Genomic DNA, 12,342 nt, shown 5'->3' with positions numbered 1-12,342 from the left:
CATACACAGATGTATCCTCCTTCTATCTTGAATTTAAACTCCTCCCTGTCTGTTGGTTTCTCTCCCTCAGCTTGTAAACATAACAAAGACCCAACCCCTAACCTCCTGTTCCAATTCTTCTCCCTCTTCTTTTCTAAACTTCGTAGAAAGTGTTTCTCAGGGGCTGTCTGCACTTCCTTGCTTTCCATTTCTGCCTCAGCTCACCATTTCTCCCCCAACACTCAGTCAAAATTGTTCTTAATAAGAAATTTGGTGACGTACTATTTTTTTAGAGCCAATGGAAAATTCTTTATCTTCATTTTACGGACTCCCTTTTCTGAATTTGTGTGCTGTGGTTTGTTTCTTCCCTCTGTGAAAATCTTTATCTCATTGGTTTCCAAGGCACCACATTCTCCTGGTTCCTCTTAACTCTACTTTTTAATCATTTAGATATTGACATTTCCCAGATTCTATCTCTAGGTTACTATTGTACCCACTTTACATACTTTCCTATGAGGTTTTGAACTATTGCCCACAGGTTGACAAAATCCTGAATTTAGACTTCTTTCTTGAGCGCTAGGTGTGTGTTTATCTTTAGTTCCCTCTTCTTCCTTGACTATTCAGCTTCTCCATTTTGATGTCAGTCATCTCAAACTTAACGTGCTGAAAAGTAAATTCTTTTTTTTTTATTAGTTTCAGGTGTACAACATGGTGATTCAAAATTTTATCTATTTTAGTCTGTTTGAAGTTATTATAAAATATTGGCTATATTCTCTACACTGTACAATATATCCTTGTAGCAAAACATATTCTTGAGTTCCCTTTCCCAAACCTATTCCTCAAACCATTTTTCCTCTCTCAGCTGATGGCTCCAAACCTCCATTTGCCTAGCCCCCAAAACTTGAAGCAATCTTGAATTTTTCTCTTTTTCTTGCACAATACATCCAGTCTATCAATAAATCCTGTCCTTTCTACCATCAAAATATATTCAGAATCTGATCACTTACACCAACTGTACTGCTACCACCCTTATCTAAGCCACTATTACATCTCATCTGGATTATTGCAGTAGCTCCTAACTGGACTCCCTGCCTCTGCCTTTGCTCCCCTCTAGTCTGTGTTCTACTGAGCAACCAGAGTGGATTTCTGACCACCTTTCTGACCTTATCTCCTACCACAATACCCAGAAAACACTCTTATCACACCATGTATGTTCCAAGGCAATTATGCTTCCCCTATGCTCTACCTGGAGCATTCTCTCACATACATATGCACGACTCACTCTTTCACATTAATAAATCTTTACATAAATATCTCTTCCTCAGGAAGGACTTCTCAATATTCCATATAAAATAGCTCTTCCCCCATTATCCTTTCCTAGTCCCACTTTACTTTTTCTTGGTGATCCTTCGTTTTTTTCGTACCATAACTGACACATTACACATATAATTTTCCTCAGGCTTCAGGATTATAAACACTCATTATTGACTCATCACACTATTTGTTTATTTAATTAACTAGTTGTGTGTTTGCTTTTGATACACAGCTGTAAACTCATCATTTAACCCAGAAACTAGAAACACAAATCATTATCCATATATAATTTTTAAATTAAAATATAAATTTTCTTCTCCCACCCCCACTACAGTATAAGCTCCATGAGTACAGGGAATTTGTTTTATTCCTTCTGTGTGCACAGCATCTAGAATAGTGCCTGACACACAGGCACTTGAAAATAAAGTAAGCACTGCATATTTATATACCAATATTTTCAAGGGTAGTGTAACTTTCAACATGTCTAAAACCAGAATTAAATCCCCACATCTTTACCTCTGTTCTCCTTTCTCTCTCTGCACTCCTTCCCTTGACTTCCCTTCTTCCTATCACTTGACGATTTTCCCCAGAAGCACAGGACTGCTCCCTCCCTGCCTTTGATCGTGCTAACTTCCCTGCCTGAAGGAGACCATCCACCCCCCCCCCAACCCCCGCACCATGGCTCCAGGAAAACTGTATAACTTTTTCTTCAAGAAGGTCACCAGTCACCTCCTCAAACACACTGTCTCTGCCCCCTCCTTCCCCTTTTCCTTTCTCAGGGTTCTCCCACACCAATCTCTATCCCTTGTGTTCACACACTATGCTTCTGTAATTATCTTCTCCAAGAAGCTGAGAGCTCCTTGAAGTTCAGGAAGCAAGTTGAAGCCCTCATTTATGATCTTTTCCCACTTCCTTAGAAGATAAATAGAAGCAGACATTAGTATGTTCAGTTCACAGATTGAGAAACTGATTTCAGAGGAAGAGAAAAAGCCCAGAAACCCTAGGAATCCTCTTGAGATCTCTTCCTACCACTTGGGTAGAGGGGATGTTCCTCGAGTCTTTGGTAAACCTTGCTATAAGCCTGGGTTCCTCCCTGTGCCCCTCTGGAAGGTAACCATGGATACTACTGAGCTGGCACAAAAGCCTTCGGTTAGTGGAGACTACCAGTGGTTTTCAGGATGCTTCGAGGGTTTTGAGGTGAGGGGGCAAAACCTGGAAACCGTGGCAAAGGTAAGACTTTTGCCTCAGGCTCTTGGTCTGGGTGTATTTCAGTTAGGGTGGGCCTTAATTCTCAGCAGAGCCCCTAAAATGTGACAGGACTGACTAGGATATTAACTAGCTTTGAGTTGAGAACCAGAGAGAATCCCAGACGTCTCCTCTTCTTGGAAAGCAGGAACCCCTCTGGGAAATCTTGAGCAGTGGGCTGACTCAAGCAATACTAGCAGCAGCTCGGGCTCCTGGGGTGATCCAAGCCACAGAGCCTGGAGATAATGGGGTCTCCTGTCCCCAGTCAAGGGGAGCTTCCAGTGGTGCCTTGTCCCTACCTGCGTTCTTGCCTCAAGGGTGTGTTTCTTTTCGGAGCCCTGGACCACAGGCAGGCAGGAGAAATTCACACCGAGGATGTCACTGGGATGCACCTTAATTTCCTTACTGACCGCTGTGAGGGCACCCACGTGCATTCTCCGACCCTAGGAGTCCTGAGTCTTCCCTGCTATCACTTTACTCTCAAACAAGGAACGTCTGGAGAGTAGAGATCTAGGGAGCCCCACTTGCTCCTTGAAGGGCGCGGGACTGGGCCCCAACTTTCCAGTTCCCGCCAGCAGTGTCACGCCTCCCAACGTAGGACCGGGAAGCCAACCACACAAAAGGCTCAGTTCCGCTGGTGGAGGAGGGGGTAGGGGTCAGTGTCAATGAGGTGTGTGCGGCTAAGCCTCCTTGTTTTCTGAAACGAAATCTTCAGGGGAGGGAGGGAAGAGGAGGGTGCAGGAGATGGACTTGGGGGCGAGAGGTGGCGGCCGTTTCCTGGCGTTTTGACGTAGACTTGAAGAGGCGCCGAGCACTCCCACTGCTTAAGAAGAGGCACCGTAACCTTCAGGACGCTGAAGGTGGGGACCGCCGCTTGCTCAGGGAGCAGTCTGGACATTTTCTCTCCACGCACTCCAAGGAATCCAGACAGGGCTGCGCAGGTAATTGCGGAGGGGCTCCCTTCTGTGACCTGGGAGTCAAGCCGCGGAGTAAGGAGGCTAATGGGGCACGAAGGACACAGGGTGTCCCAGGCAGCTCCGCCCTGAGGAGGGAGAGGTGGTGGAACCAGGTGCGGGATCGAGACGTAGGGAGCACAGCGCGGGGCTTGTGGCAGGACACACGCAGGATCCCAGGGTTGAGGAACTTCCAGGCTTGGGGAAGACTCTCAGAAGGGGAGGGAACCTGACGGAGCCAATGTGAGCGCTGCGGCGCGAGCGGGCAGCGAGTCCCGGACTCGCCAACTTCAGCACCCTGGACAGTATCCCTCCCCTGGTCTTCTAATAAACTTAGCGCTGACAGCTTCGACTTGTCCCCTAAGGAAAAACTTTTGCGGCCCCTCGACTTTGATATTTTAGTTCAGAAGAGGACATATTAAATTTGATTTTGTTCAGGTAGGTATCCTGTGTAAATAATCTGAAATATAGAGGAAATATTTTTGAATAATTTTGTATCTCAACATGCCTCTTCAGGAATGTGCCTGTTCAAAGACAGTTTCTGAAATACCGGTTTAAGGGAGACTCAATATGTTTTGCTGCTGTACAGAAGAGAAAGATTCCACCTCATGGTGTTATCATGAAATGTTTCCAATATAGACATATCCTCATGAGAATTCCCATGAGCTGTGCCATGCTTGCCTTCATGATACTAACATCTAAAAGATTTGGAAATATAAAACTGAAAGTCAGCTGTATATGCCCTCCTGCTTTTTCTTTACACTAGAGTTGTTTAAGTGTAATATACATTTTGTATATCATATACATTTGTGAAGATTCAGGTAAACCTTTTTTCCTGGGAAAAAATTTGGTTTGTTTTTATTATTTTTTTTTTTGCGGTACGCGGGTCTCTCACTGCTGTGGCCTCTCCCGTTGCGGAGCACAGGCTCTGGACGCGCAGGCTCAGCGGCCATGGCTCACGGGCCCAGCAGCTCCATGGTATGTGGGATCTTCCCGGACCGGGGCACGAACCCGTGTCCCCTGCATTGGCAGGCAGACTCTCAACCACTGAGCCACCAGGGAAGTCCGGTTTATTATTATTTTAAGTACATCATTTCTCATTGGACTTGTCTGAAGTGTAACATAATAATTTCAAAGTATATATGGATGTCTTGGTTTTATTGCAACCGGCTGTGAAAGCCAGAAAAGCTGAATGAGAGGCAAATAATTTTTGTTAAAATTCTTGAGATTTATAGCAAGACGAGAAAAATGAGAAAAGATCATCTTTATGAAAGTTATGTCAGAATTGCAGAACATTTCAGGTGTTTGTAAAATGTTTGTTAATTCTACTCTAATGGGTTGAATATACCTTGTTTCCCATACTTTTATCACACTATCTTGTGTTTATTTTTTATTTATAACATTTTACAATTCTTATGCCTTTTTTTTAATAATAAAAGGAACCATAATAGGAAAGCATCCAAGGGTAAAATATGTTCAAATTCTTAATTGCATGGGAGTCCTGGTTTAGGATAGCTAGGCTAAATTATGCAATTATAGAATAATAAAAGCCATGTAGCAAGACTGAAAAATTTCACTTAATACGCTTTTAAACTATATTTCTCTGTACTAGGGAAAACCAAGTTTACTTATTTATCTTACAAAAGAGCACATCTTAGGAATAAATCTTTCTTAATCTAAGCATCTTGGTTTTGTACTACCTGGCTTGACAGTGCATCATTTTAGATAGAATTGGGCTTGTGAAATGGGAGGTAGGATAAGACTTTTCCCAGAGATGATGGTATGTTTCCTTTGCTGGCACCAAGGTTCTTAAAGGCATAATTATTTTCTTTACTGAGTGGAGCACAAGCAGGAACTCATATGAAATATTTCCATCTTGCACAGTTTCAAGGCCATGGCCAATCCTGGGAACAGAGGAGGGATCTACCGCCACTTGAGTCTCACCTGCTCCCTGCTCATTGTGGGAATATGCTGTGTGTCTCCTTTCTTCTGTCACAGCCAGACAGATCTGCTGGCTCTTAACCAAGCTGATCCTCAGTGCTGGGAATCTTCCTCAGTACTCCTCCTAGAAATGTGGAAGCCTCAAATTTCCAACACTGTTTCAGGTTTCTGGGATTTTATGATCTACCTGAAGTCATCTGAGAACCTGCAGCATGGGGCATTGTTTTGGGATCTGGCCCAACTCTTCTGGGACATCTATGTGGACTGTGTCCTCTCCAGAAACCATGGCTTAGGAAGGAGGCAATTGGCTGGAGAGGAAGAGAAGATCTCAGCAGTGCATCCACAGCACACAGGGAGAAAAAAAGGTGGTCAACCCCAGGTCCCATGTCTTTTGAAAGGATCAATCAAGTGTGAATGTGCTGAATTGTGAGGAAGAGGGAAGTGGCTTTAGGGCAATCCATTGCCACACATAGCCTCCTCAGGGGTGAGCCCAAAGAGTACGCAAGTGATAGGAAGATAGCACTTCCTTTTGTAATTTGCAGTAGCTGTTTTTATCAACATTGTCCTCATCTTCATACTTCAACAGCAGCAAAGAAGAATCAGAAAGACAAGTAGGAAAAGACATGATCCCTAAAATACAATATCAAGGTATAAAGGGATGCCCCCAAATTAATATTATTTTTTTCAGTAAGGCTGAACATTGGTAGTCATAACCTGTGTTCGCTTGCTATGGAATTGGGAAGATTTGAATATAAGCCTGGGGAAGGCTCTTGTCCCTTTTAAATAGAAAAACAAAAACTAATTGCTTTCATGTAAATGGGAAGGACTCCTTGAGATGTACTTACTTAGCTGATGGATAAATGGTAGAAAAATCAGCTGGCTTGCAAATTCACTCTTCCTTGTTTTTTGGAACAAATTGCAAATAAGTAATTAACTTCCAGCAAGCTGAGTAATTAATTTTTAGAAATCTGGAACTTCCTACAAATTTAGAGATTTTTCACTGAAGTAAATATGGTATTCAAATGCAGTCTTCTCCAGGGGCACTAGAATATCCTTTATAGAATTAGAAGGAGGGTGAATAAATCACTGTAAGCTGAGAATAACAGCCTTATTCATACTGTTTTTGTTCCTTTTTTGGTGTTGTTTCAACCAATGTGCTTCTAAAGCTTGCAGCAAGGGCTGTTTGGGTGGTAGTAACTATTTATGCACTAGTGGAAAACTGAAGCATAAATAATTTTTGCAATTGTACATTTGATTGTGAGAACTGTTATATGTTCCTGTAAAGCATCTATTAAAATAGCAATTAACAGTAATAATTATAGATCAATCTTTTCCCAAGATATTGTAGAACCTTTAAATATCTAGTTTGTTTTAACCTCAGTAACAAAAAATATTATTAGCTGATCCATAAAGCCAGATAATCCACTGCAATTATTTATAGATAAATTTATTAATTTGGCAAGTGTTATTGTCACTTAAACCAATTTCATTTTTTAGAGGAAATATTCTTTTAGCAGTTTAGCTACTAAAGCAGAAATGCAAAATGACTATCTTTAAATGTTGGTTACCAATATTTTAAAAATATTTTGAACAGAGGCTTCCCAGGTATCAGCATCAGTAAGGACTGTGTATTTTCTTCATCTGTACTGTAGGCTCTTTTTTCCATTCTTTTTATTTTTTTTCCATTCTTACTCTACTTAACAGTGGTACTCAAATTACTACCACTATTTCTTGTTTTGTATTTTGCACTCACTTTGCACTTTAAGTATCTATAGAATAAATGAAAATGATGTTTGTGTTCAACTTAACAGGAAAATAATTATCTATAATTATATATTATAATTAATTAAATTATATAATTTAATTGTATATTAAAATTACATATATATATAATCTCAAAAACAGCTTTCAGTTTGCTTGCTTGCAACAGGCTACCATAATAGTCTGAGACTACATGTAATTTTCTGAGCATACTTCAACATGGCATTTGTATCTTCTTTTTTCAAAAAAAAAAAGTAGATTTGTCTTCAGCTTTGGAAGTCACTTCCTTCATCTTGCTGCAGAGTTGCTATTGACCCAGCTGGTCTGCAAACTTTACTAGGAGTTGCTTTGCAAATATTAGGGGTAAACATTTCACTTTATTGAAGTTATTTTAATGTTTGACATAATTGTTGCAGACCAGGAAATAAGACTTTCCATTTGTATTGTATAATCAGTCAAAGAGGGTCTTGGGTCAAGAAGAGACCCTGTCTGAAAGTTAGTTTCAGGAACATCGAGATTTCATCTCAAGAGGCTTGATTAAATCTCTAGTGGCTCAACTGGGCTCTGGAGGTACCTGCACAGATTCTTCACTAATTTTTTCTTTTGTCCCTGGGGAATTAATATTCTACTAGGTTGGGATGGGGGTGAGGGTGAAGAGGTGTTTGTCTCCATAGTTCTCAGGGAAATCACATCATCAGAGCAGAAGAGAAAAACTAAAATGAGTGTCTACATAATACCTGGAAAGGTTCTTGCTATTTTGATGTCTTCAAGTTAAATAGTTTAAATTCACTTGAGAAATGTTGCAATGAATCATGCCTTATTAAAAACACAAAACTCCTATATAACTTTGTATGTTAATATATTTGTTAATATTGAGTCAGCAACTATGAAAACAAGAGATATCAAATAGCTACGTAACCTTGGGCAAGTTAATTGACTTATTTAGCTCTCAGTTTCTTCATCTGAAAACGAGGGATATGGGAAGAATTAGAAGGCCCTTAAAGTCTCTTCACATTCTGTGTTCTGAAGTTCTGTGATTCTATAAACAATAAATGTATGAAAAGCGTGGATTTAACTACAGAAAGAATCTGGAAGAGCCTTACTCCAAGGAGAGCTTACCGAGCTGAGTGATGACCTAGACATTGTGGTGGTTTATAACTTTAATAAGCAGAAACAGAGGTGATCCAGAAATGAGAATTCCAAAAATTCTGAGGGCCCAAGATATCATCGTTTGAGAAGACTCAAAAGAGCATTGTTATTTTGTCTAGAAAGATACAAGCTAACAGCTGAGTGCCAAAATGGTCAGAAGGCTGAAGAGGGTATACCCAGGCTTCACTACTAAATTATGATGGATTCTGTGAAGGCAGAGAGAGAGAGAGAGAGAGAGAGAGAGAGAGAGAGAGAAATTGACTTAGGAAAAGAGTAGGCTGATAATATCTCCCATATAGAAAATAACAGAGTTGAGGTTAACACAAGGGTAAAGGCTTTAATACAAATGAAAGGATTTTGAAGTATATCCTTGTTTGTGTCAAAAATGATGATCTCTTCCTTCAACAAATCTTGCTCTGCCCCTGAGAGGAACAGAAAAACTTACCTGCCTGAACCTGGCAGTTTGGACGGTCTAGAAAAATTGTGAGTCTTTGCTTTCCTCTGTGACGTGAAAGTTAAAATTTAGATTTATAATTTGATGATGTTTGCAGTCAGTGTCTAACTAGCCGGCAAATGTTCATAATGCTTATTTTTTAAACATTAAGCAGAAGAGAAAACAATGCTTCAGAAATATAAGTTAGATTCACAAATGCTTGATTTTCTACTTTACTCACTCTGAGAAATTTTGTAAGCAACATATTCAGAAATTACGAATCTAGAAATCTATTCTAAAGAATCATTCAGAGCTGTAGCCAATTTGCAGTATAAGGCTCTTCACTGCAATATTATTTATAGCAACAGAAAATTGGAAATAATCTAAATGTCCCATAATAGGGTAATGGTAAACTAAATTATGGTATAAAGTATGTATGTGTAAAACTATGGTTCTCTCTGGAAGATTGTATTATGGGTGGTTTAAACATTTTTCTTTATATTTTTATATTAAAATTATATGATGACAATTTTTTACTTTTTTAGTCAGAAAAATATATTTTAATACATATTAATCAAATAGGAAATGTATTTATTAAAATCTACTTAATTCATAAGTAGATTTTTTACTTTTTTAGTCAGAAAAATATATTTTAATACATATTAATCAAATAGGAAATGTATTTATTATAATCTACTTAATTCATATTATACAATTAAAGTTCATAGGACACAAAGTTTTGCATAAATAAAAATTTCAAATACACCTCTGCAAAAAATCTATACAGAATATTAATAGCCGAGTGGCAGAAACAGTAAACATTCTTTTAAAAACCAAGTCATTGATACTTAATTAGCCTGAAAATAATTTGGTGACCTAATGACTAGTTGCTTTTCTCTACTTTCAGGTATATATCCTCAGCAACCAAGAATCCCTTCCCTAAAGAAGAAAGAGTTGATTGAAGGCTTGATAAACATGCACGTACATAGGAGTGGGTCTAAGTTCATTGGAAAAGTGACCAGTAGCCTGGAAATAAAGAGAAAATAAGTCGAGCTTCAGAGCTAATGCACATCTTGGAATTTAAATATATATTTTTTCTTGACTACTGATCGTCTATTTACTTGAAATGGTGGGAGCATCCAGAGATGCTTAAGCCACATTCTCTGAGTACTTAGTTTCATTCTTTTAGGCTGCTAGCATGTTCCTTCAAATGGCGACATTACTGCCAGATCATCCCACTGTATGAAACAGTTAAAACAGCTTCCAAAGATGAGTAGGGGATCGTGCTACTCAGATTCTTTGTATTCATCTTGATCATTGTTTTGGGATGCTTGACATTGTTAATGAACTAGAGTGCCACACATTTAACTTGAATACACTGCATGACTTGGAAATATTAACCACTGGATTGTTTATGCACAGGCCAATAAGAGACTATATTTATTAATTACCAGTTATTGGTGGTAGTTACTTGAATTTTGTCTGAAAGAATATTTTAGAATATTTTGAACTGAGTGAAGCAAAAAACAAAACACAAAACTGGTGAATAAAGCATTCTTCTAATAGAAACAAAATGAATAAAAGCTCTCGACCCCAAGTAATGTTATTGGAGTCTTTTTATTTCAATATTTAATGTTACCATTAATGATAATCCAAACTCTAATAAAATAGCAGTAGGTATAAATTTTTTCTCAGTTAGCATATTTTCTATTGGATTAAATATTAAGATTATAACTGGTTACACTTTACATTGAAAAGAAAAGTAAAAATCAAATGAACAGCATTATGAGAAAAGGACCCATAAAAATATTTGCTCTCAAAATGACCAGGCTTGAATGAGGTTCATAGCAAAGAAGTCCAATTAACAAATATATTTGAGTTTCAGACACAATGCTATTTTTATCTCTAATTACGCTCATCTCTCCAATCATTCTATTATAATTGATGGTTGACAACCAGTTTGAATTTCAGATATGTTAGCATTTCACTTGCTTTTCCCAGGTCCAAAGGAAACCTCAGTAAGTGTTTTCACTGAAGGTTTATGGCCCTCCTTAAGTGAAAAATCCTATCCAAAGGGTTATTATTAGAAGACACAGATGCAACTGAAGATTAGCCAAATCGTAACAGTAGGGGAAGCAAGTCTGGGGAAGGAACTGCGGGGGGGGCGGTCCAGCCTCAGCTTTAACTTGATTAGAAGAATAAGCACATTAAAAGCTGCCACTCTTTGACTACCATTTCTACAGAGGCTCATGGTTTTGCTTGTGTACTACTTTCTCTAATGTCTTGCATCATATTCTTAAAAACCATTATATAAACTCATTATCTCTTATAAATCGCTGAAGAGATGCCTGCCCCTTGCTCCTCCCACACCTTGGTACTACACAACGGGGGCTGCCAATTTTTTCTGATGCTTTGTGGGCCATCCAGTCTCTGGCGCAACTAATCAGGTCTGTCTTTGTAGAATTAAAGCAGCTGTAGATAATATGTAAATACATGAGCACGGCGGTGTTCCAATTTTAAAACTTGGCTCGCGGACACTGAAATTTGACTCCATGTCATTTTCAACTGTTACAAAATATTACTCCTCATCTGATTTTTTTCAATTATTATTTTTTAAATGTAATAATTTCACAGCCTGCACAAAACTGGCAGTGGGCAGATTTGGCCTATGGGCTGTAGTTTGCTGACCAGTGCTCTGGGGCATACTTAACAAACTTGTAAGGAACAAGCTGGAATAAGTAAGAAGGAGAGTGAATACGTTGAACAACAAAACCAGAATAAAAAATTCATGATAGGCTGAAAAACAAATTCAAAAAGATTAGGATGAGACTGAACAGGGGTAACCTAGTCTTAGTCCTACCCAGTTGGACATTATTTCACTCTGGAAACATTACTAGAAATTATGGATCATATAAATAAGAGCCCAGAGCCTCTCTGAATGTAATATGGACTGCACATCAAGAAAACAGGTGAAACAATGGAACCGTAACAATATTTATTTAGAGGAAGTGCAAGCAGTGGTTAGAATACAGGCTTAGGAGCTGGGTTCGAATCTCAACTTTGTCAAGTAGTGACCAAACGACTTTGGACAAGTTACTGACCCTCTCTGTGCCTCAGTTGTCTCATAAAAAGAGATATCTACTTACCAGGTTTGTTGTGAGGTTTAAATTAGTATTAATACATACATGGTGCTTAGAAGCTAAGTGCTCTCACAGTCAAAAGATTTTAGCTACTACTTTGGACATTATTAAGCATCTATACCCTAATCATACATACAGAGGATGGAGGCACACAAGTACTTTGGCCAGATTCAATGAATGTGGGGTTTTAGTGAGAAACATTCATGTTTTTAAAATAAATTTATTCTGAGATAATTGCTGATTCGTATACGTTGTAAGAGATAATACAGAGACATCCTGTATACCCTTCATCCAGTTTCCCTTCATAGTAACGTCTTGCGTAACTATAGTACAATAACACAACAGGAAGATTGACGATCCACAGAGTTCATTCAGATCTCACCAGATCTGCATACACTCACGTGCGTGTCTGATATGCACATATGTG

At 38.9% G+C, this 12,342-nt stretch overlaps 1 protein-coding gene across 1 annotated transcript; it reads left to right on the top strand.

Annotated features, from left to right (window-relative positions):
* Positions 1 to 5,381: 5,381 nt before the first annotated feature.
* Positions 5,382 to 9,822, top strand: FAM237A (family with sequence similarity 237 member A). Its single transcript, XM_032636583.1, has 2 exons — positions 5,382 to 5,797; positions 9,683 to 9,822. The coding sequence occupies exons 1-2, from the start codon at positions 5,386 to 5,388 to the stop codon at positions 9,820 to 9,822; spliced, it is 552 nt and encodes a 183-aa protein (XP_032492474.1). The 5' UTR covers positions 5,382 to 5,385.
* The last annotated feature ends 2,520 nt before the right edge of the window (positions 9,823 to 12,342 follow it).

Source organism: Phocoena sinus, chromosome 7 (genome assembly GCF_008692025.1).
Source record: "Phocoena sinus isolate mPhoSin1 chromosome 7, mPhoSin1.pri, whole genome shotgun sequence".
Lineage (NCBI taxonomy): Eukaryota > Metazoa > Chordata > Mammalia > Artiodactyla > Phocoenidae > Phocoena > Phocoena sinus.
This window is presented reverse-complemented; position numbering and strand designations above follow the sequence as displayed.

Bases quoted from the DNA above. Each gene is read 5' to 3' on its own strand.
- FAM237A (XM_032636583.1), top strand. From the start codon at position 5,386: ATGGCCAATCCTGGGAACAGAGGAGGGATCTACCGCCACTTGAGTCTC. The intron at 5,798-9,682 runs GTGGTCAACCCC...CTCTACTTTCAG, and splicing joins GCACACAGGGAGAAAAAAAG to GTATATATCCTCAGCAACCA.